The sequence below is a fragment of the Sminthopsis crassicaudata genome, chromosome 5, assembly GCF_048593235.1.
Source record: "Sminthopsis crassicaudata isolate SCR6 chromosome 5, ASM4859323v1, whole genome shotgun sequence".
Taxonomy (NCBI): domain Eukaryota; kingdom Metazoa; phylum Chordata; class Mammalia; order Dasyuromorphia; family Dasyuridae; genus Sminthopsis; species Sminthopsis crassicaudata.
The window spans coordinates 262,936,069-262,961,554 of NC_133621.1; the positions used below are offsets into that span (position 1 = coordinate 262,936,069).

Sequence of the window (25,486 nt, forward strand, 5' to 3'; positions counted from 1 at the left end):
TCTTATTAAGACTTTAATATAACCATATCTTGGCCAACTCAAAACGCTATTACCACAAACTCCAAAATATTTGATTGGATGAAATTGTTCTGAAATATTCCTTTAGAATATAGACAACTTGGCATAGTGGGAAAAACACCTCGAAATCGTGAGGAACTAGTTTTGCCTCTGAAACATATTGGTTATAAGGTCTTGGGTAAGTATTTTAATCTCTCAATACTGTAGACAGTTTACTAATACTATTTCGTAGGGAAGATGGCAACCTGAATTTGTAAAGGCGGTTTCCTGACCTGGGAGTTAATCTATATAAAGAAAATCACAGGTCTAATCCCTCTACTTATCCTTAAAGTAGGGGGGCATTGGTAGGGAATTGATAATAATTTCTGCTATATAAAATTCCTTATTTCTTATATATGCTGTAATAAGATTTAATCTATAATTGTTTTTGATGGAAAACTCTTGTTTGTGAACATATACACACTCTTTGGTATTGCACTTTTCAATAAACAACTTTTCCTTATAGTTTTACAATATAGATAAGCAGTTTTCAATAATTTAAAAGTAATGCAATCAGTACATTCCATTTGAATTGTATAAGTTTTCACCTAGTGATATTAATTGAATTTACAATGATACTCACTTAATTTATACTTAAGGGCACCCAGAGTCTATCCTGTATATTTGTCTCTCAGTCTCTATCTCTGTCTCTATCTCTCTTTGTCTAAGCTTTAACATAACTATTCTATGGTCAATTCAAAATGCTAGATCTTATTACCACAGATTCCAAATTCTCTGAATGCCTACACACACCTACACATACATGTATATGTAAGAGGGGATTGTGTTTGCATGTGTGTAGGGTTGCATCTCTATACACATAAAATGCCATTTATACATTCGTAAATTTGAATTAAGATTTTTTAAAAGTAAATCAGAACACTATATATTCAAATCATTTTCAGCATCAAATTCCTTGCTCTAATGCAATATTTTTCACCACTTGTAGTTTCCCAGCATCATCAGATTAATAATCTTTAACTCAGTGACAATGCTAATCTTAAAGTTTATACGATTTTTTATGTGTATTATTCTAAAAAGGAAAAACAGGCTTTGGAGTATAAATTCAAACAAATTTCTAAAAGCTTAGAGTTATTTTTTTCCCTGCATAGAATGCCACTACACAAAATGAAAAAATGAAAGACATGACAAGACACAAAATAAAACACATAAAAATACTTTATTAAATTTTCTAACATTGTTTTCTTTACATATTTTTATGATAAGTAAATAAAGCAAGTAGACAACCGAGTTATTTTATTTGTATGCTTTCCAGAATCTTATCTGAACTTTTCTTAGTTTTATCCTACAAATATTTTGTGTGTGTGTGTGGGGGGGGGAGGAGAATGGGGGAGAGCACACACTAAAATAAAGAACCAGCTAGACTATAAATATAGGAAAAGTTAAGGAAAAAAATTTACAAAATGCTACTATACATCAAATGCTTTTTGCAAATATCTCACTTGATCCTCAAAATAATCTTATGAGGTAGGTATTGTTGTTATTTTTATTTTATAATTCAATAAACTGAGGCAGGGGAACATTGAGTGATTTTCCAGAGTCATATAATTTGAAACTATTATAATACACATTTGAACTGATGTTTTAGAGACCCTAGTCCCAGAACTTTATCTACTATATCACTAACTACAACAGAAATGCAGACTTTACAGTAGGTGATATTAACCTTTTTTGTATGGTCTGGTAGAGGATTCAGATCCCTTCTTAGAATATATTTAAAAGTATAAAATATATTGGTGTATAAAAATTAAATATATTGAAATAGTTATTAAATATATACATATATAAATGTAATGAAGTTAATGGATCCTAGTTTAAGAATCTCAGAGATTAGAAGCTAAGCAAAGCTTAATATGTTAATTCACAGATTATATCAATATATCTACTAATTCACATTGCTAACTCAAGCTGATAAATATAGTATTAAATTTGTAGAGATAGCAAATAAAGTGGACTGGGCTTTGCCAGAGTAATCTAAGATTTTATATAGAGTTAATCTTTGAGGCTTATAATTCCTTTTCTACAGAAAGAATCTGTTTGTCAAAATAAGCCCTTGATGATTTTGTTGCCTTTTATATAAAATTCATGCCTAAGGACCATTGTTTTTGTTTTCATTTTTTTCCTTCTTTTATCTGTTTTCCTTTCTATTCCTGGCAACCTGCTATCATCCTAATTGAAGGTTTCATTAAAATAGTGCAGTGCAGAGCTGTTAAATTCATTGCCTAAATGGCAATTTCCTAGTGAAGCATTGGGAAATTGGGAAATAGTTAACAAAAGAAAAAATATGATAAGAGTATAAGATAATGTTAATATATTATTTTTTAATACAATATAGTTCAGCAGAAATATTTATCCATGGTTTAGTGGTCCCTGTTTATAAAGTTAGACAGCACTGGTATTTTTGTCAATTTGTCTTCTGAGGTCTACTAATTCCTTTCTCTTTTGGCTCTTAAGTTAGAATATCTAGTGACATATAATAGCTCTACCTACTAACTTTGGGCAGATAAATTGATTTTGGTTCTTGCCCTATGAAATGATAATAATATTAAATATAGAGATTAGAATTGTATTGGGTCTATGATTTCATTGGTATAGTGATTTCAGAGATGGAGACTGAATACCTTCTCTGTAGCCTACATAGTTTTAGAGAGTTATCCAGAAAACTCTCAAGTGGCTTTCTTAGAGATAAATAGTCATTGTGTTTTAGAGGTAAGACTTGAATTCAGATCCTTTTGGTATTAAGGCTGACTTTTTTGGTATTATGTCAAACTGAGGGCTGACTTTCTCTTCATTCTGACAAATTAAGGGTGATGCAATGGTAGTTAAGATAGTGATAATGAAATTAACAATAATATCTGCATTATCATTTACATAGATTAGTTTGGAGGAAAGGGTTAGGCAAAATTATCTAAATGAACTGGGAAACCAGATGGAGTAGTGGATAGATAGAATGCTGTCCTGAAGTTAGGAAGACTCATCTTGCTGAGTTCAAATCCAGCTCCTGACTTTGCTAGCTTTGTAACCCTTTGAAAGTCACTTAACCTGCTTAACTTCTGTTTCCTCATCTGTAAAATGAATTGGAGAAGGAAATGGCAAACAACTGAAGTATCTTTGCTAGAAAAACTCCAAATGGGATCAAAATTTGCAAAAACAGCATTACTAAAACATTTCACTCTTAGTCACAAGATCTTTTGATAAACTATTTAAAAATAAAAACATAGTAGCCTTGCATGCAAAACTGATCTTAGCCTTGCTTTGCTCTGCCTGTCTCGCCTTATATCATATTTCTCTCTTTGTATGGACCTGATGCTCTCTCTATATTGTACACTCAGAGAGTACCTTTCCATGTCTATGACTATGTTTTTTTCTGCTTTACTCCTGTCTTAAAATTATCCTTTGCTTGGAAAGTAGAAACACTTCTTAACCTTACCAATCATTCAAGAGCCAGGTAAAATACTTTCTTTTCCTTGAAGCCTACTCTGATCTTCCATCTAGAAATGAGATCTTTGAAAACTTTTAGAATGTTTTCTAATGCATTATATCTTCCTTCTGATACACTTAAGAGCATTCTTTTGTGCATTTGTCATAAAGTTTTACATGTATTTGCATACATAACTTATATTACTTACCAGATTAATTTGCCTTGAGAGCAAAGACTATTAAGTTCTTTATAACTTTGGATCTCCCACATGACAATATATAGAAAAAAACTTATATAGAGAGCATGTGTAATGAATGTTTCTTGATTGAATGAATGAAAATTTAGTATATTTCTGCTTTAGAATATATTTTCTACGCTCTTGACATTTTAGGAAAACTCAAAGGATAAATAGTATAGGGAAAAGTAGAATTAATATGGGAGAGTAAAAGATGGATATTACTAAGAGCTACCTGTAACAAATTCATTGAAAGAGACCTTGTTTCATCATGAAAATGATACATTATAAAAAGAGGGAATCAAATGAATTTCACAATAACATGTTAGATATGATGTTATACTTTTATAGAAATCAGTATTTGGGATTTAAACAATTTTTAATTCTCCAAAATAATATTGAACTAGAGATTGAAATGAAAAAAAGTATACAAGTGTTTTTATTGATTTTAAAATGAATTGACTTTTATTAACAGCAAATTTAATCTTAGAATTAATTCTTTCATTTTCTTATCTCATTTTTTAAAATCTCAGAATGAAGATTATTTATGCAGCTGGATAGACTTGAGAAAGCAGTATGATCTCCTAGAAAGAGGGCTAAATTTGAAGGCATAGAACTTGGGCTTGGATTCTGGCTCTGCCATTTGCCAAATGTATTATCTTAGATAAATGATCTCTTAAGGTTATTCCTCAGATTTTATAAAATAATAGATTTGAACGGTACAGAATGAAGGTGTCTAAGTCACTAATTTTTTGATCTGCTAACTTATAAATGGATTAACTTTACCATACAAGTTTTATTCATTGATTTTTTTTCCATTTATATAAAGAGCAATAAGGGAGTAAGTTCATACTGTCATACTGTTTACATTAGTGTTCTAAGATTGTTGTTATGAAGTTATTATTTTTTATTATTGTGCAAAACACTGCATTAAATACTGAAGATTCAAATAGAAAAGTAAGTCAGTCCTTGTTGTAAAGGAGTTCTAGTACTAAGGGAAGAGACAGAACAATATGCAAGTTTTTAGCTGCAAGTAAAATGGAAACATCCAATGTCTTTAGTGTACAGGTGTTAATGTCTCTTCTTTAATGCCATACATTGATAAAATCATATCATTTTTTGACATTTAACCATGCAAGAGTTCCAAGGCTTTGGGTGTTTAGTAAATGGGGCTATGGTACCTTCAGGATCATTTGCCTGACATTTCCATTGTTTGACTTTCCTGGATGATAGCCAAGGACACTGGATTAGAAGCATTTCCCAAAGCTTTTAGTCTTAAAATACTGGACTTTTTCCTTTGGTTTGTGAGGAGAGATGATAGTCAAGGTGGTGTTTTGATTGGTCAGGTACATCCTACCTTCAGTATCTCCCTCAGGATGGATACCTTGTTACTTTAGTTAGTCTGTCTTGCTTGCTTTGTATGTGGCAATTGATTGGTAGCTAATGGGAATGGTTGGCCATTTCATCATGAGAGTTACTTCCTCAGATGATGACTGTGATGATGGGATTGGAAGCAGGACCTGAAGTAGGAATTGAGGTAGTGTTGAAACTTTTCAAGCTCCTGTGCTGATCTGCTTTTTGGTGGCAGTTGAGGCTTATAATGATAAGGGAAAAAACAAAATTCCACAATGATTGCTATCTTCAATCATGTTACAGAAGTTAGATTAGGAAAAGGTCTGGTACCTAACTCAGCTTTACTTCATTCCATAGCCAATTTTGTTCATGCTATTACTAATTCTGTATGTATACATAATTGTTTTAATATCAATTCCCTTTCTAGACTATGGAGTTTTTGAGAACAGGGATTAACTTTAAAAATTTTTTTGTATCTTTAACACTTAGAATTATTATTCAGGTAATATTCTGTGATACATTTATTGATTTGTGATGTCATCACTGTGAATACTTGGATCTCGGTACAATGTAAATTCCTTAAGAATAGGAATATAGTTGTGGTCTATTTATTTAAATTTCTATATCCATAACATTTGGATGATTAAAAGACCTTAATAAAGGCTTACAGGAAATCTTGAGGGCTTCTTTGGAGCAATTGTGAGAACACAGGATTAAGAATTGTAGAAGATGAGACTAGGAAAATGAAAATGGATTGTGGTGGACACATGGAATATGGTCCCCATGATTATGAGATTACTAGCAAATGGAAGTATAGAATTTAACCTAGTTCTGAGCACAAAACTAAAAGTGTTAATTAAATAAAGCTTCATTGAATTCAACTAACAAGGCAGAGCAGAACAACAGAAATAAATTTAATTTGAAATCATAAAATCTAGGTTCAAATTTTCTTCTGTCACTACCTATATGATATTGGTTAAATCATTTAACCTTACTGGGCCAGTTTTTCTTTTCTAAAATGAGAATATTGGACTAATCCTACAGCACTAAGATCTCTTCTAACTCTAAATTTATCATCTAATTTTTATGAGAAAGTTTGCTGAATTCTTTTCTAAAATTCAGGTGTACCATTTCTATGGAATTTCTTTGGTTTGTTGACATTTTGTTGTTCTTTTCCTTAGGATTTTTTTTTGGTACTTTGGAAATTAGCTCATTCTATCATGCGTCACCATGGAAAGTCATTTATCTCTGTTTCCCTGAGTTCCCTCATTTGAAAAATAAGCTGGAGAAGGAAATGGTAAAACATTCCAATAACTTCTCCAAAAAACTCCAAATGGGATCACAAAGATTATGATTGAAGATTACTGAACAAAAGTCTTTCATGACACATTTGTGCTCAAGCCTGATATATCTAAGCTTTATGAGGTCAGGGATCCTAATTTTTATTATTTTAATCTCTCTTAGTATGTAGCCCAATGACTAACTTAATAAGTACACATATTTAAAGACATGATCATAAAACTCGGAAATAAATACTGAGATTATTCCAGCTTTTTAAATGATCTTTTATTCACAAGGTTTATAATGACTTCAAAGGGGGCTTTCTTCAGGAGAACTTTATAGGAAGATATCTATAAATAGTGATCTTCTGACCATTAAGTACAATAAAGTACTGAAATTCCACTTGAAAGCTCCTGACAAGCAGAGAAGATATTCATTGAAGAAAATAAAGAGTGACTATTTACCTGTAACTTTACATTATTGGTTTCATTAATAAGGGGCCAGAGTGTCACTTCCTTCTCTAGAAACAGTTACAGAAAAAAAATGATTTTCAAGCAGGAAGCAAAGTCATTTATTTCTTTTTGCTCTAATAGCTTTTTACCATATTGCATATAGTACTCACTTTAACTTCAGAAAAAATTGGGTTCAAGAGTTGTGACCCTTGATACTAGGCAAACCATGTAAACTCCTGGGTGTCTTTCTAAGTTAATGAATAGTTGCTCATCTATTTAATAATAGCTAGCATTTACATATCACTTTTAGGTTTATAAAAGGATTTTTGACATATTATGTCATTTGATTTTTATGACAATCCTTTTACATATTATGAATATATATATATATGTATATATATATATATGTATATATATATATGTATATATATATATATATATATACATATATATATATACATATATATATATATATATACATATATATATATATAATCAAAGGTGCATCCTTAAGCTCATTTTCTCCTGATTTCAAGGCTTCTAGGCTTTTTTCAGTACATTTTCCCCTTCTCAGATTGATGCTTTTATGAAGACAAACTAGGCCACCTTTTGTCTCAGTTCTTACCTAATTTTTAATTACTGAATGGTAGTTGCCTCAGACAAATTGAGACCCCTGGAAAGACCTTAGCTTAGAAAGGCCAAAGTCTCCCACTGTATCCAGAACCATCTCCAGTTGTTCTGACCTATGTCTTGCCACTGGACTCTGATGACTGGAGAATAGAGGAAGGCTCATGACTTTACACAGGTCTGCCTCATTTAATTACAAATTAACTTCCAAGTCAAGGCAATACCCAACAACAATAAGACTTAGAATTTATGATAGGATTTCTTTACTATTTCTTTACTTTCTTTTCAATGATGAAAGAAGTATATTGTTGTTGAATTTTACAGAAAAGGAAATTGAGGTTTGAGGAGGCTAGTGAACTATTTGCATAGCATGGATAAGTCTCAGAATTATCAGTCAAATGAAGGTTTTTCTGACTCAAATCTGTGTCTATCCTTATGAAATTACTCACCCATAAATTCTATTGCCTTCCAGACTTAAAAACAACAATATACAGAAGGAAAGAGAATCATTTCTCAGTGACATTCATGACCAGCTCCATTAGTGTATTAGCATCTTAATTAAATCACTATTTAGCCAAGTGTCCCTCTGCCCTGCTTATCTCAATTACTATTCATTGGCTGAATTGGATTGTGGTGAACATGAAAGGTATCATCAAACTATATCTAGGGGGCAGCTAGGTGGCACAGTGGATAGAGCACCAGCCCTGAATTCAGGAGGACCTGAGTTCAAATCTGGTCTCAGACACTTAACACTTCCTGGCTGTGTGACCCTGGGCAAGTCACTTAACCCCATCTGGGGGGGGGGGGAGGTATATCTAAATATTTGTTGAACATAGAAGTTACCCTGACTCTGATTCAGCATCCTGATATAAAAGATGATTCAATAGTAATGTCTTTCTGCTTGTCTCCCATTTCTCATCTAGATCCATTTATAAAGTGGCAGCAATTTAAAATTGCCTGTATAAACCAGAATATCTCAGTATTTTTGTCCCCTGAGGCATAATGAAGAAACATGGATATGTCTCTTGGCCCAATTTGGGCCATTTAGGGCCATTCAAAAATCAATTCAAATGTTAACACTCTATAATGGAAAGGAAAATGTCATTTTTTTGAATAAACAAAACAATAATAATCATTAAAAGGTACTTGGAAAGCAATGGGGCTTTGAGGAAGCATAACTAATTCTTAATGAAACAAGAATTGGTTTTCTTCCCATATTTCAAATAAGTGTCAATAATTTCAATGTATTAAGTGGCACTAATTGATTCTGCAAACAGTGAATGGGCTAGCTAGGCACATTCAAATTGGAGGTGATTTTTTAGACCAAATATACAGTAGTATCCGAGATAAATCTCTAAAGATCATAGGTAAATGAGATAATAGAGAGATCTCTAAGAAAATAGAAAAAAAATCCTTTATTCTTCTTCTATCAGAGGAATATGACTTGAACAGACAAAAAGGATCTTGATACTCCTTTAGAGTATGTAAATGTTCAACTCAATAAGCATTCAATTCACAATAGCAACAACAAATCTAAGATAGGAAAAAAAATAGAGAAATCCAGATGCTGTTATTACATTGACCTTACTCATCTCTCTAACTGAATAGTTTTTGGTAACTATTTTCCAAACTAAGGAATGTCTTGAGTTTGATTCTGAAGTGAGGATATAACTTAGGCCAATAGGTAATTATATATGTATTTATGTGTGTGTGTGTGTGTGTGTGTGTGTGTGTGTGTGTGTGTAATAAATGTAGTCTTCATCTAGTTAAGCCCCTCCTTTATAGATAGCCCAAGGTAACACAAAAAGTAAGCTTCAGAGGTAGAATTTAAAATCTAAATCTCTAGATCTCTAAATTCCAGGAGAGTGATTTCTCCATTATGCCAATTTGCTTCTGATTGACTAAGCTTCGATTTAATCCGAAAGAACTCTGGTTCTACAAAATTTAATCTTTCTAAGAAACTTACCAAGACATACCCATCTTCAATATACAAGTTCATGAATAGAAGGCAAATGACAAGAAGTCCTAAGAATGACACTGCTGAACGTTTCCGCAAGCATCTCATTTTATCCAGTGTTATAAAATAAGTCTCATTTGAAGAAATACTTCTGTTGTCTCCTAAGGGAGAAAAGCATAGAAGTACTTAGTTAATTTTGATTGCCAGTATTTATTAGCCTCATACATTAAAAAATCTGAACTATGGGGAATATATCATACTAACTTTAAATGAAATTAGTTTTCTAATTTCACATAGAAAGATGACATAAATTAAAATGAGACCTTTGCATTTTTTAATCATTTAATCTCTAGATGTGCAGGAGGATCTGAGATGTACTGGTTTAGTGACACTGGACAAGTCCGATTTCCTTCTACTTGAATTTTCTCAATATGAGTTTGTGCCACTTAGGGTTATTATAAGGGTCAAACCACATCCATCAGCACAATGCCTGGAACATAGTAGGCACTTAATAATGCTTATTTTATACCCTTCCCCCATTTATATTGTATTAGGTGACAAATATACCTAATGGTCCCTACCATGTACCTAACTCCAAACACCTGCATATACTAATGACTATCATAACCCCTGTTTTCATTCAGTTCCATCACCATACCCCCACAAGTCCTGACTGCTGCTGCTTTTAGGAAACACTATGGGAAAAAAATAATGGAATTTTAATAACACTGTGCAGGTTCACAAATTGAAGCAGAGATGCATCTTTGCATATCAGGAATCTTTAGAGGAATTGACAAAGGGGCAGATAATTTTCTTCTTACATCTGGAGTTAATCTGTCCCCAAATATCTTGCATTTTATTATGGAATTTTAGAAATAGAAGGGACCCTAGACATTATCAAAACCTAATCTTCATTCTCCTCTTATTACAGGTATTTGACCTACTTTTCTTTGTGAGTGTGTTGGAAATTCTGTCATTCAGCATTCATTTCAATTAACAAACATCCATTTAAAAAACAAATGCCACAAAAAGGGTAAAGGGATTTTTAATAGTCATTCATGATTTAATTTTATTTCTATCAATTTTATGTACCTCTCTTATCTACCTATCTACTTACCCACCAACTTATTTATCTACCTACCTACCAATCTATTTATTGTGAATTAATTCAATAGATTATTCCCTAAATACCCAAATCTCCCTGGTATGGGAATTGGGATTTTGATTGAGGTTAAAAAAATAAATAAAATGGAGCATGCAACCATTTTGGGTATATGTGTGGTATCTGAAAAGAGATTTAGGATCACATGAGATTATCTTAATACCTAAAATCACTAGAAAGTAGAAAATATATACAGAAAGGAAGGAAGGAGATGCCAAAGAAACAGTTTTATAAAAATTTTTGCTTAACCATATTCTTTAGTCTAGGAAATGGATGGAAAAAGCCTTTCTTTTCTATAGAATATACATAGAATTAGAGTTGGAAAGGATTTCACTGGTGATCTAGTCCAAGTCCCTGATTTTGCAAATGAAGAACTGAGACTCAGAGATGTTATTTATCTTGACAAGAATCATCCAACCCAGTGTTTCACTTCTAGGATTCAGCTCATGATTTACAGAGAGATTTATGATCTGATTAGCATTTATTCCATTGCTAAACTTTACAACCCATCCACAGCTTCTTATTCCATGCAATATTTTTTTCTTATCTTTCCATAGAATAACTATTCAATATGTTAGAAGTCTTCCTCTACCTTTTGAAATATTTTTTTTTTTTGGTATAGCACTGAAATGAACAGACTGCCCATGTGTTATTTTTATTTTTTTCTAGATCAGGACTTCTTAAACTTTTTTCCACTTGCAATGTCTTTTTGCCTTAAAAAATTCTATATGACCCTGAGGCATATAGGTATATACAATAAACATACAAATCAAACATTTTCCTAATAAATTATAATTGTGTGACCATCTACATTCAGTTACAAAAACACATATTGACCCACAAACCACAGTTTAAAAATCTGTTTTAGATAGCTTACTCACTTCCTCTTTAAATAACACAATGACTTCTTGATCAAGACTTTGGGCATAAAAATCTTTGGTAATGTGTCATTTGTTATTTATATGTCCACTATTCATGTTTGTATTTTTTGTCACTTGAAATTCTGATTCTTCTGAAATTATTGTATTTTGTGATTCATTATCATTTAATATTACCATTAGAATCTTTGTGTTTTTTTTTTAACTTTTCTAGCAGAGAAAAACATGACATGTAAAGAATGTTGCAGTTTTCTAGTTCTTTTTTTTTCAATTCTCAACTCACATTATTATTCATTGCAATGTTTATCATAGATATATGCAATAAAGGACTAATTAAATGGACTGCCCATATATATGTTGTAACCTGGCCAATGTGCAGTTTTCAATGATGCATTCTACACTCTATGGATGTCTAAGCATATTTTTTCTGAATAACTAAGAATCTCATGATAGGATTTTTCAAATGTCATATCTTAAAAATCAGTTATAACAGGAAAATCTGATGGACAGAAAAATATGAGTCAATAAAATGTAAGCTATTTAGGAACAAGGGTTATCCCATTTAACTTTGCATAATTGATGGGAAGCACAATGTATTGTGCATAGAGAATGCCTAAATACTTATTGAACTGAATTCAGTGTTTAGAGAACCCTTCTTCAATCTGGACCATACTAACGTAAAACTCTATTTAGTGGAACCAAGACATTAATTGATAGTATATACATTCTTTGAAAGCAGAGATTCTTTCATTTTTTTTAATGTTTTTGTTATACTACCAGAACCTACCACAGTGATTAGTGCATAGTAATCACTTAAATGTTTAATCATTGATTCAATATTTGAATGACAGATGTCTCCCTGCTTTGTCATTACTAGATAGTGACATTCAAAAAACAATTAATCAAATTATGTTGGTGGTTGGGTCTATTAAAACATTATGTTCAATTTTATCATAAATGAGAGAGATCCTGTTTGAAGAAAGACTCTAGGGCTATTTTTAGAATACAAAATCATTTTTAATAGAAAAAGAAGTAATTAAAAAATCATAGTGTTCTCTATCATTCTCAGTCATTTATGCATCCATGAACATGTGGTCTTCACTAGAAGACCATCTGTGATAATCTATTTTTTTTTCTTTCTTATATTCCCATTCTCAATATGTGTAAAAATCATTCTTGGGGGAAAAAGAGGTGAGAAAATAAATACCTGTGCTAGCTGTTTCTGCTATCTTTCATGTTATCTTTTCCTGTCCTTTATGATGAAACTGAATTCTCACTTCCTATAAGTAGTCTTTTCTCCCTTCATTTTCAATGCCCTTCTTTATGCCCAGTTGCTATGTCCTCCCCTCCCTAACAATATTTTATCCATCTTTTTCGTAATATATAAGTAAACTAAATCTTTTCTATTTTTTCCATTTATTCATTTTTTATCTTTGCCATTAGAATGCAGAATCTTTAATAATAAGGATCACTTCATTTTTTGTGAGTATATCTTCTGAACTTAGCAGTGTCTGCCATATAGTAGTTGTTTAATAAATGTTTGCTCATAATTATTGGTTTACCATAACAGCACTCACATTTTTCTCCCTTGTTCTCTTGGAGTATTCTTTCCTTAGAATTATCATGAAAAATCAACCCATTGGGGCTAGTAAAATTGTGTGAACTATCACATGGATTTCTGCTATTTTAGCTGCTCAGTCCAGCTATTCTTTCATCATCCTTTTAATTGTTATTCCTATTTCAATTGGACAGTATTGTTATAATTAACCATCTATAGAAATGCTAGCAAATATCTTTCACTTACAGTATATTTGTTATCGTTCAGGCTCATCTCTGTGTTTTGGGAAAATCTGACTTAATCAAGTTTTTTTTGTAGGTTTACTTTCTCTTCCATCGCTTTTCACAGTTTTGTTCAAAATATTTTGTTTCATACTATTTTGAAAATGAATTTAAGCTGTTTTTATCCTTGGTCTGATTTTCACTTGACAATGACCAATACAAGTAGATCTTTGGTTTTGTTTTGGGTGGATTTGGTAGATTTTTGTTTAACTTTTCCATTTCTTAATTCTCTGCAGCAGATACTTGTACATAAGCTTCAATTGTTTTCATGGTTGTCTATTTATATATTTATTCTGAGTATTGCAAGGTGAGATCAACAGATAGTCTGGGAAGTGATATGTTTTACTCTCCTTATATTCATGATGAAACCAAATATAACAATGCTTTTATACATCTCTTGGAAAAAACTCTCTGTGAAACCTTTCATTTAATTATAGACTTTTAATCTCCTGGTTTCATTTATAAAAAAAATAAAATTGCTAATATAGAAATAATTCAATTCATTTAGCAGAATATAAACATGTTAGTAATTAGGTAGAGATTTCCTATTAAAAATACTAGCAGTTTAGGGCATCTAGATGGGCCAATAGATAGAGCACTGACCCTGCAATTAGAGGACCCTGAATTCAAATCTGACCTCAAACATTTAATATTTACTAGCTATGTAATAAGCAAGACATTTAACTCCAAATGCCTCACAAAAAACAAAGAAACAGAAAAAGAAAACTAGCAGTTCTTGAAAGATATAAGACCTTTGATGAGTTCAGTTACCAATTATAATTATTCTCACTGCCTGAAAATGGTTTTTGGCCAGGGTGAATGTATGCACTTATTTTTCTAGGAATAGGATTGCCAAGAGGGAAAAAAAATATATAAGGGAGTCATTGTAGAATTTTTTTCTTAAAATTCAAAGAAGAGAAAGAACTTCAAAAGGAATTAGAAGCAAAACAGCTTTAAAAGGTAATGTGATAAATTTATTATCTATCAAAAAATTCAAACTCCACATAATAAAAGTTCTTGTTTTTTTAAACTCTGTTCTTTAAATAGGAACATGTTCTTTTTTTGTGTGTGTTTATTAAATTCAGAATAAAAAATAAGATAAAGAATATTAAGTTTTGTATTGATAATCTAAAAATTGCATGTTTGTATACATTTGGATCCTTTTCTGTATAGTGTCCCTTTTACCAAAGAAGCATAAAAAGGGCTCTCAAAGACTGAATTTGATTTTGTGATTTAATTCTTTCATTTGTCTCTATGACCAAATAACCCATTTTCTAATAATGGTCAACCTTCTTGTGATGATCCTATAATCTCTCATCAAGACAACTCTTTATATGTATAACTTTTAATAAACCAGAGTCCCCCTCCACAGTACAGTAATGCATGAGGGATTCTATGAATATTAGACTGGGAATATAATCATCATCTAAAACATTTTTTTTGATGGCAAAAAGTTCCAAGTTCCAAATAATTAATTTCTAAATGCACTCTCAGACCACAGTTCATGTGTAATTGTGTACTACCAGTACAGGTAAACCAACCTCTTTTATTTTATGAGGTTTTCATCTGGATCCTGATAATTAGGATGTAGAAACTGGATAAATCAATCATCTGGTAGAAAGTAAACTTGTATCTTCTTTACCTGGATAGAATTGCAGAAACATAATTAGGTTTTTACATACATATAAAAAAGTACCTTCAATTTAGCTGAATAATAAAATATATAACATTTGATTAATCACTACTGGAAACACATAATTGAATTATCTAGGACAGCTAGACTCAAATAGAAATGGGGAAATTAAAGCATCCATAAGCATACCTATGGACTAGAAAAGTCACATGTTAACATTATCTATGCCTTATTATACACTTATTTATTTTGTTAAATATTGTCAAATTACATTTTAATCTGGTTTACTGGCATTGAAGAGTGTTGTGGGTCACATGTTTGATACTGCCAAGCATAAACCAGGCACTCAGAATAATTATCAACTTATTTTTTCATCTTTTGAGTATAAATAAAGGTGAAAATGACTTTGGCAAGATAATGCACCCATAAAAATCTCTTCTTTTAATTAACACTTAGACCAAATAAAAAAAAAACTGATAAATTTCTAGAATGTGGCAAACAAGATTCCATCCTCTTGGCATGTGAATGATGGGGATTACGATTACTTGAGTATCTATTGAAGGAATTGGTAAGGTTTATCTTAGAGAAAAGGGGACTGAGAGAAATATAATAATTGTTTTCAATTTTCTGAAGTCCTGTCTTGGGAAAGCAAAATTAAGTTTAGTCTATTTGATTCCAGAAAGCAAAGCTAGACACAATAAGAGGAAGTTAAAAAGAAGAAAATTTAGATTACTTATAAAGGGTGAAGAGAATTTCCTTATGTCTAAAAATAACGAGTTTTTTCACTGGGTCAAATACAAATAAAGGATGGTAAACAACTTGTCATGCATGTTAGAGAGTATATTATTTTTATGGCATGCTTGAGAGGAAATTCTTTTGAAGACAGAGGACTACTAAATCTTGAAATTCTGCATAAACCAAGTAAGATGCTGTATTTAGATCAATGTTTATCTTCAAATCAAAACCAGCTATACCTTTGCTTTGTTTTTGGTAAAGGGATTAATTTAACACTTTCCAAATGCCTCTTTTTTGGCTAAGTATTTTGCAATGGATCTAGGGAATCTTATTATTATCTTTAAAGAAGCCCAAAATCTTTGCTCTTTTGTGCTCCTTGCAGATTCACTTTTGCTACATTTTCTCTGTCTTTGTCCTCAAATACTTTAGAAAAGCAAACTCTCCCACTCCCTATTCCTTGCACTTTAAAAGTTTTTCACATGATTTTGTGTGCATTTAAATGAATTAACTAAGCACATAATGAAAATATACATGTGGGACCAGTAAGGGAAATAGATACCAATGCTTAGTCCCTGGCACATAATGGGCACTTAATAAATGCCTTTTGATTTAAGGAAATACAAAGATGTTGAAAAGGCTTAAAGAGTTAGTATTGACCCTATATACATAAGTCCATTGACTTAAACCTAGTTCTTTCTTATTTTTTACTATGTTAAATGACTGACCTCCTTCTACTGAGTTTTTTTTTTTCATACTGATTAACTTCCTGGCCCATGATTTTGGACTAAAAAAAAATATTACATGACTGGTTTTCAAGAGCCTGTTTTTCCAACTCTAGACAATTTATGACTCCCCGCTAGTCAAATTCATCTAAGCTGCAAACATGCAAGAAACTTAAATCTACTTTCCTTGTTCTAAGTACTTCCATTGAAATAAAGTAGCTATGGACAATCTGTTCAGGTGAAGGAAAGTCTCAGCTTCTTATCACAAAGGGCATACATGCTTTCTGATCTTTTGTAGTTCCTTTGTAAACACTGTGTTCACACTGACTACCTGAGAACTAATTTTCTTCTATCTTTTAAAATCCTTTTCACCTGACACTTCTCCAATCAGCCTGTTCCTGGGACTGCTTAGTCTCTCTGCCTTCTTAGTAAAACAGATTTAGGATGGTATAGCACCAGCCCTGAAGTCAGGAGGAGTTCAAACACTTCTTGGCTGTGTGATCCTGTGCAAGTCACTTAACCCCAATTGCCTCCAAAAAAAAAATAACAAAAACAAAAGAAAAAAACAAAAAACAGATTTAGGACTCAATTTGAGGAAAATAAACACTGGATTCTTTCTGCCAACCCCACTAAGCCTCAGTCCATATATTTTTCTTCTTTTTGCATATTATTTTTGGAGTTTGTTAATTCAAATTTCATGTTGTTTTTGTTCCAAACCATCCTCCATATAGTTAAATTTATAGTCCTCAAATATCTAATCATGTTACTTTCTTCCACAGAAAGGTTTCTGTTATAATTAGGATTAAATAGAGTTTTTCATCTAAAGTCTTTTACAGTCTAGCTCAAACTTGTTGTTTCTGGATGTTTTTTATTTCTAAAAATTAATTAATTAAAATTTTCAAGGCAATCAGAATAACTTCTCTGGGGTCACATAGGTATTAAGTCTCAAGTGAATGAGGGTGGATTTGAACTCAGGTCCTTCTGACTCTAGAATGCTCTATCCATTGCACCTAGTTGCCCCCCTCATTTAAAACTTAAAAAAAATACTTTAAACATATTTTGTTTTAATGTCATGTTTATCTCTCAATCTATCCCTTTTTTCCCTCCCTATAAAATTTTATTTTAAAGAAAAAGATAAAAAGATTGTTTAACAAATTTCCCAAATCAACTAAAACCTATACTGCATTGTTTCACATTCAGAATCCCCCACTTTTTTCTTTATTATTATTATTATTATTATTATAGATTTTTATTTACAAAACATATGCATGGGTAATTTTTCAACATTGACCCTTGTAAAATCATCTGAGTATAGATGACTAGTTTCATCACTGAACAATTGGAATTGGTCTGAATCATCTCATTGTTGAAGAGAGCCACTTCTATTAGAATTGATCATCTTATAGTCTTGTTGTTGCCATGTATAATGATGTCCTGATTCTGCTCATTTCACTTAGTATAAATTCATGTAAGTCTCTCCAGGCCTTTCTGAAATCCTCCTGCTGGTCATTTCTTACAGAGCAATAATATTCCATAACATTCATATACCACAATTTATTCAGCCATTCTCTATCAATGAGCATCCATTTAGTTTCCAGTTTCTAGCCACTACAAAAAGGGGTGCCACAAACATGTTTGCACATGTGGGTCCCTTTCCCTTCTTTTAGACCTCTTTGGGATATAAGCCCAGTAGTAACACTGCTGGGTCAAATGGTATGCATAATTTGAAAACTTTTTGAGCATAGTTCCAAATTCCTTTCCAGAATGGTTGGAGAATCCCCCACTTTTGCAGAAAAAAGAAAGGTATTTTTTCATGCTTCTTTTCAACCAATGTTGAATACTAAAATTAGGGAGAGGTCAGGCTTATTGTCATTATAATTACTATCTTCATTTATGATATGAAAGTTACTTTGTATAGTTTTCCCGATCATTCTGACATGATTTTGCAACAATTCATGGAAGCATTCCAATACTTTGATATATTTTTCATAGTTACCAATTATCAGTATAATCTATAAAAATTCATATACTGTAATGTTCTTCTCTAAAATATAATGCTCTCTGTGAGCAGTTTTCTTGGAGAGCTTCTGGAGGCAGCCTTCCTTTCAGTTCAGAGTAATAATCACCTCAAATACAGCCAGGACTTAAAGTCCAGATCCTTGACTGTCTCTTTCAAAATCTTTTCTCCTTCACTTGGGACTTGACTAGTTTTCTGGAGGCCTTCCGGATCTTTTTTTCAGTGTTCTCTCTGGACAGCCTGTCACCACTTCTCTGTCTTCCTTTGTTCTGCCCAACTTGTGAATCTCCTCGACTGAATCCTGGATCTGAATCTCCCGATGTTCCCAGCCAGCACAAAAGTGGAAGTTGGAATCAATATGACTCTGCCTCCAAGAGAGAGTGGTCTTCTGGGTTTCCGACTTGTGAATCTCCCAAAGTCCAAGAGTGAGCTTGTCCTTTAATGGGCTTGTGAACTCCTCTTTATATATGCTCTCTAAAGGTGTGAAATCTAATGATGCTACAGAATCACAGGAGGCAACATGATTTTCAATTTTTATCATACACAAATATTAGTTGCATAAGATTAGTGGGTGAATTTTGTATAGATAGAAGGTTACTGTATATACAGGAGTGCATCTTCTTCCTTGCTATAATTATACTTAATGTACCATTATTGGTTTAGTTATTCCACAGTCAATATACAAAGAGATAATAGCAGCTTATTGAACAAAATTATATGTTATAACCAGGTTGGATTTTTATGAAGCTTGGATTGAAGTAGATAAGAAACCATGTGAATAATAAAGTCAAGATTTCATAATTCTATCAGAAAAAAATTTCTTATAAATCATGAAACCCACTTTTCTTAAATATGAAAAGTAGAAGAATAAACATTCCATGTTAAACTAGTATCTGTCTAAATCTAGGAGGTTAGTACTATCTATAATAGAAAAAAATGCTAGATGTTTTTCTAATGAAATAAGGAATGAAATCTGTGTCATAGTTGTTTTCAACAACTATATATCTATAGAAATCTATAGAAATATCTATATCTATAGAAATAACAGTTTTAGTAAAGACAAACAAAAAATTGAGAAAATAAATACTGAAAAAAAGGAAGAGAATTATAGATTGCTCTTGTTTTGCAGAATAAATGATTGTTACTCAGAGAAATCTAAAAATTCAAATGAAATGTGAAACAATTTCAATAAATTATCAAAATATAAAATAAACACATAATCATTAGTCTATTACGTATTTTAAAAATCTGAATAAATTGGAAAGAAAAATTCCATTCTAAATAATGGGATATACAAACAACTTTGGAGTAAATTTACTAAGACATTTAGAAAGTATAGAAATACAACTATTAAACACTCATTATGGGGAAAAAAGAAAGACAAATGATTGGAAAGATAATGTTGTCCAGTTTTGATTCATGTCAATATAATAAATAAAATTGTAATATTGTCTAAAGAATTCAGTGCCATATCAAAATGACTCTCATTTTTTTGAACTATATAAAGGAAATAATAACAAAAAATCATGTACAGAAATAGTCAAAATTATTAACAGAAATTGTGGGGAGGGAGGAGGAAGTAAATCTATTAATACCAGTTCTCAAGCTATACCATTTTAGAATAATGTTAAACTAAAAATATATTTAACAGCACTTTTTGTTGTAGCAATGAAGAATAAAGAAAATGAGTGCCCATCAACTTTGGTAATAATCAAATATCCAGTAAAAGGCTTGGTAATAACAAAATAAGTTATGGCACATGAATATACAGAACATTATTGTTTCATAAGAAATAATAAAAAAATAGATTCAGAGACAGTTAACTTGGACCATATCAATTGGTTCAGAGAGAATTGAAGAACACCAAAAAAAAAAAAGTTTAGATAATAATTAAAATATTACATAGGAAAACAACTTTGAAAGTCTTAAAAATGTTGAATAACATAACTACAATCATGACTCCAGAACACTGATGAGGAAGCTAGTTGTTGATGGAGTTGGGATGGATTATGGAAATAATTGGAATAATGTTATGAGGAATGATGGCATATAAAATGATATTCATATATTACCATATTTATCCATAAGTGACTAGTGGTGTTATAATTGAATCATTAGAGAAATTATTCTATTTCAAAGAATGGAATGATAATGAAACATTTTATAGCAAAAATATCTATAATTGACTAATTATTTGAAGGCATTTCAGGATGCTGCAGAATCATAGGAGGCAACATGATTTTCAATTTTCATCATACACAAATATTAGTTGCATGAGATTAGTGGGTGAATTTTGGATAGATAGAAGATTACTGTATATCCAGGAGGGCATCTTCTACCTTGCTATAATTATACTTAATTATACACACACCCACACACAAATTGTTTTTTATTTTTATTTTTATTTTTTTCCTTTTATATTTTCCTTTTTTTTCCTTGTGTTTTATTTTTCTTAGTTTTATTCTTCTCTCCCCAAAGCATGACTCCTACAGGTATTATGAATGAAGTATATGAGTTGTATATTCTGAATATATCTTCAGGGTAATCACTCAACCAAACTGCTTCCAGAAGTGGTGAAGTGTTCTGGATTATAAGAAGAGTCATTTAATCTAGATATTTTCTGCAGATTATTTTGTTTTATATTTTAATGAAGGCAAATTTAATAGTATGAGATAAACATACTAACATCTAACAATTAAAATTAAAGGCCAAGAATTTCACTTGAAGTATCTAAATTACTCAGTAAAAATTAGGACCAAGATTGTCTGAATGATTTCCTTAATCCCCTTCCTTACCATTTTTACATTTCCACAGTGCTGTGAAAATTAGATAATCAATGATGGTGATAATGATTATTGTTCTGATGTTCTTTTATAATGCCTATGGTGTGAACTTGAGTTTTCCAAGGCCACAACTTTGGGAGGCCTCGGAAAATTATAAAAGCTTATAGTTTGGACCCAGGAATGGACATTTTGGCTATCACTTAAGTACCAATCTTGCTAGGCTCCTTAGGAGGTCAAAGGGTGTGATTTTATTTCCTTTCTTTTTTCTTCTCTTCTACTGAGTGAATAGTTATGATTTGCATTAATTAATGAAGTACCCATAGTATTTGTCCTAGTATTACTGCAATTGTGATAGCTACAACTACAAATTATAGATCAGAGGAGGAATTAATATCGGAAGAGGAAATGTCTTTATTTAATTAGTTCCCTATATCAATGAAATCACAGATCTAGCCCTTAGCTCTTTTATCTTCTTCTTCTAACAATAATAATAATAATATCGATAAGAGGAAAAATTTGTAAAATTGATGAGAATGCACAATTTTATCTGTTTTAGATCCTGGGTATTCCCAAAATCTTATTAAAGTTTTAAGCTATTATTAAAGCTCTGACTTGCACTTATTCTCTCCTTTCCCTATTCCTTCTTCTTCTCCTTTTCCTCCTCTCTCTCTTTCCTCCTCTATTCATTGATCATTTAAAAAAAATTATCTATATGTGTGTATATATGAATAGATATACACAGATACATGTGCATATGTATAAATGTATGTTTTTGCAAACAGTGTCTATCTATCTATCTATCTATCTATCTATCTATCTATCTATCTATCTATCTATTTCTACACACTATTCAGTCATGTCTGACTCTTTGTGACCCCATTTGCAGTTCCTTTTGCAAAGATACTGAAATGATTTCCTTCTCCAGCTCATTTTACAGATGAGGAAACAGAAGCAAACAGTGTTAAGTGAGTTGCCTAGAGTCACATTGCTAATGAATGCACACACACACACACACACACACACACACACACACACATACTTTTCTCCTAAGTATGATTTTAGTTCTTAATGGCTGCCTGTAATTATTAGCAATTCTATTAATTATATTATATGCTAACATTTTAAAGTTATAAAGTAATATGAAATATTAAATCAAATAAACTTATGAAAGTGTCATTTAAATTCTAGATGTTAAAATGTCACTGAAGGATTTATTTTTGTTACACAGTTATCTAGATTGTTTCTTTTCAAGAAGTCCATTTCCAAAAATAAAGTTTCTTTTGCTTATGATAACAGCTTAAAGATATTTTTAAAGTGCATTGTTTACACAAGAATGCTATGGTAATTTTTTTTAATGGTTAATTGAAATGAAATTGAATGATATGATTTAGAGCTGGAAAAGATCTTATAGAATCATTATCTTAGTGCAAACTCCACATTTTACAGATAAGGAAACTGATCTCCAAGGAGATGAAGGAATTTGCCTGTGGTCATACAAATAGTGAGTGGCAGAATGAATGTTTGAAGATTTTTTTTTTCCTTCCTAAAGTCTGTACTCTTTGTGTTATATTGAGCTGATTACATATGCAATTTTAAATTATAACATGTGGATATTAAACTCAGCAGGTTAGATAATACTATGCAGTACTAAGTGGTGTTGGCAGTCATTATCCTGAGATGATTCAAAAGGAAATGTTCGAAGCTGGGTATTCCTATATTCTCCTTGGCACTTATATATCTCCAGCCTACTGGGCTGAAATACTTAGAAATTATTGAGCTCTCTATGCTTCTCAGACATTGGATGACTTTCTATCCCACTGTTCTGCCTTTCTCTGCAGGGTAGGGCTAACTCCTATCTTGAGGGGGTAGTGGTGTGGATTTACCCAGAATGAAATTAGTTGGAGAGCCCTCACCCCTGCAAACTATGACTTCCCTCAATATTCTATGTGTATGTGACCTTGTCATAACGGAATTGACTTTCTTTGATAATGAATAAAGTTTCTTAACTGCATGCAGTGCTTTTACTCTCAGAACTTTTTTTGTTCCTTAAAACAAATCTATATTTTTAACATTGTAGATAATTTCCAATTAGGAAATTCCCTATAATTAATATAGATTAACAATTGTTCTGTAACTTTTATTCTTAAAGAGTTATCTTGGAAAATAAGAGGAATGTTTTTAACATTCACCCTTGCAATAACTTGTGTTCCAAATTTTTTTCTCCCTCCCTTCTCCCCATCTTCTTCCCTTGACAAGTTATCCAATATATATATTGAACTGTGTAATTCTATACATATTTCCACAATTATTATTCTGCACAAGAAAATCAGATCAAAGAGGAAAAAATGAGAAAAAAGTAAAATGTGTAATGCTAGAGAAACTAAGGCTAGAGATCAGAGAGTTTTTAATATTTTATTTAGATTTCTGAGAGGGAAATATTTTCTGAGACCAAAGGATCCATTTTGGTCCCAGGGCTGATGTTTTAAAGTATCAGCATCAAATGTGAGATTCCAATGGATTATATATGGCTCCAAGCAATCAGGATAGACAAAGGCAAGGGGTGGAGTCCTAACACTGAGGGGGGTGGAATTTCCAGAAATGGACCATCAGTCAGGTTCTGACAGGGTGGGAGGTGAGGACCACAAATTCTGATTACTTAGGAGGACTTAGGAGCCAGGATGTCTGAACTAGAAGATCTTCCCTTATCTGACAATGCACTTACAGTTTATTATTCTTTTGGAATGCCAGAGTGGCCAGATCTCCACAGCCCTAATTATCTCAGTCATAATGAACAGGAAAGGGGGTTGCAACCTGGGGGATTGAGGCAGAATAATTCAAGCAACTGAGGCAGGACCATTTAGGGAAATTGAGGCAGGACAATAAAAGGAAACTATGATACTACAACAAAAAAATGAAAATACTATGTTGTGAACCACACTCAGTCCCCACAGTCTTCTCTCTGGGTGCAAATGGCTCTCTCCATCACAAGTCCATTGGAACTGGCCTGAATCACCTGATAGTTGAAAAGAGTCCTGTCCATTAGAATCGATCATCATATAATCTTATTGTTGCTGTGTACAATGTTCTCTTGGTTCTATTTAACTTCATTCAGCATTAATTCATGTAAGTCTCTCCAGGCCTCTCTGAAATCATCGTGCTGGCTGTTTCTTATGGAACAATAATATTCCATAACATTTATATACCATGACTTATTCAGCCATTCTCCAAATGATGGACATCCACTCAGTTTCCAGTTTCTTGCCACTACAAAAAGGGCTGCCACAAACATTTTTGCACATGTGGGTCCCTTTTTTTCTTTTAAGATCTCCTTGGGATATAAGCCCAGTAATAACACTGCTGAATCAAAGGGTATGTACAGTTTGATTGCCCTTTGGGCTCAGTTCCTAATTGCTCTTCAGAATGATTCGATCAGTTCACAATTCCAATAACAATATATTAGTGTTCCAGTTTTCTCACACCCCCTCCAATATTCATCATTATCTTTTCCTGTCATCTTAGCCATTCTGAGAGGTATGTAGGGGTATCTCAGAGTTGTCTTATTTGCATTTCTCTGATCAATAGTGATTTAGAGCTAAATTGTATATATATAAGGTAGCACTTGAACCAAGATCATATTGGTACTGAAGCCAGTCCTTAATTCACTTCTCAGCATAAAAACAAGCCAACAGTGATACATAAGAACAATGGAAAAAAAAAAAAAAAAAAAAGGAAAATAAAACTTGTACTTCTTGGTGCTGCTTCTGGAGCCATTCTCAGATGTGATACCCAGATAATAAATGTCCCTAGATAGTCAAAAATCCAAAGAAATGGTCCATTCAGTTCTCCTTATAGGCAGAGGGATGTGTGGGATAAATACTCTGTGTTTAATTCACATATCAGGTTTAATCATTGTGTAGAATTGGAGACTGACTACTCATGACTTGAGGCATGGGCTGTGGAATTCATAGTTGAATGCAGACTGAAAGATCCTTGAAGATCAGTGATTTTTCTGATACTGACTATCACCAGTGGGTCTATCTGATTTGTTTCTAATTAGATATTGTCCATTTCAGAGCAAGGTGAGTGGGCTCAGCAGTAGCATCAGTAGCATCACTAGCATTCAACTATTGTGTGACATTTTACTGTCAAAGCATATTCCTTCTAAGATATTTCACATAGACTCCTGGGGATGAAGGGATTTTTTTTTTCTTGCTCCATAGATTTGCAGAGGCCTAGAGAAGTAAAGTAACTAAATGATACTGTGGATAAAGTGATAAAGTGCTAGGTATGGAATAAGAAAGAAGACTTTTTTT

At 32.0% G+C, this 25,486-nt stretch overlaps 1 protein-coding gene across 6 annotated transcripts in view; it reads right to left on the reverse strand.

The window, feature by feature from the left end:
• The window catches only part of MGAT4C (MGAT4 family member C), a 1,099,619-nt gene that overhangs the window by 13,343 nt on the left and 1,060,790 nt on the right, over nucleotides 1-25,486 (reverse strand). For all 6 annotated transcript variants that reach the window (XM_074270914.1, XM_074270915.1, XM_074270917.1 and 3 more), the window contains 2 exons: nucleotides 14,825-14,925; nucleotides 9,414-9,565 (listed from right to left, as the gene is read on the reverse strand). In XM_074270914.1, the coding sequence (XP_074127015.1) occupies nucleotides 9,414-9,512 (99 nt within the window). In that variant the 5' untranslated portion in view covers nucleotides 9,513-9,565; nucleotides 14,825-14,925. The remainder of the gene's footprint in view (nucleotides 1-9,413; nucleotides 9,566-14,824; nucleotides 14,926-25,486) is intronic.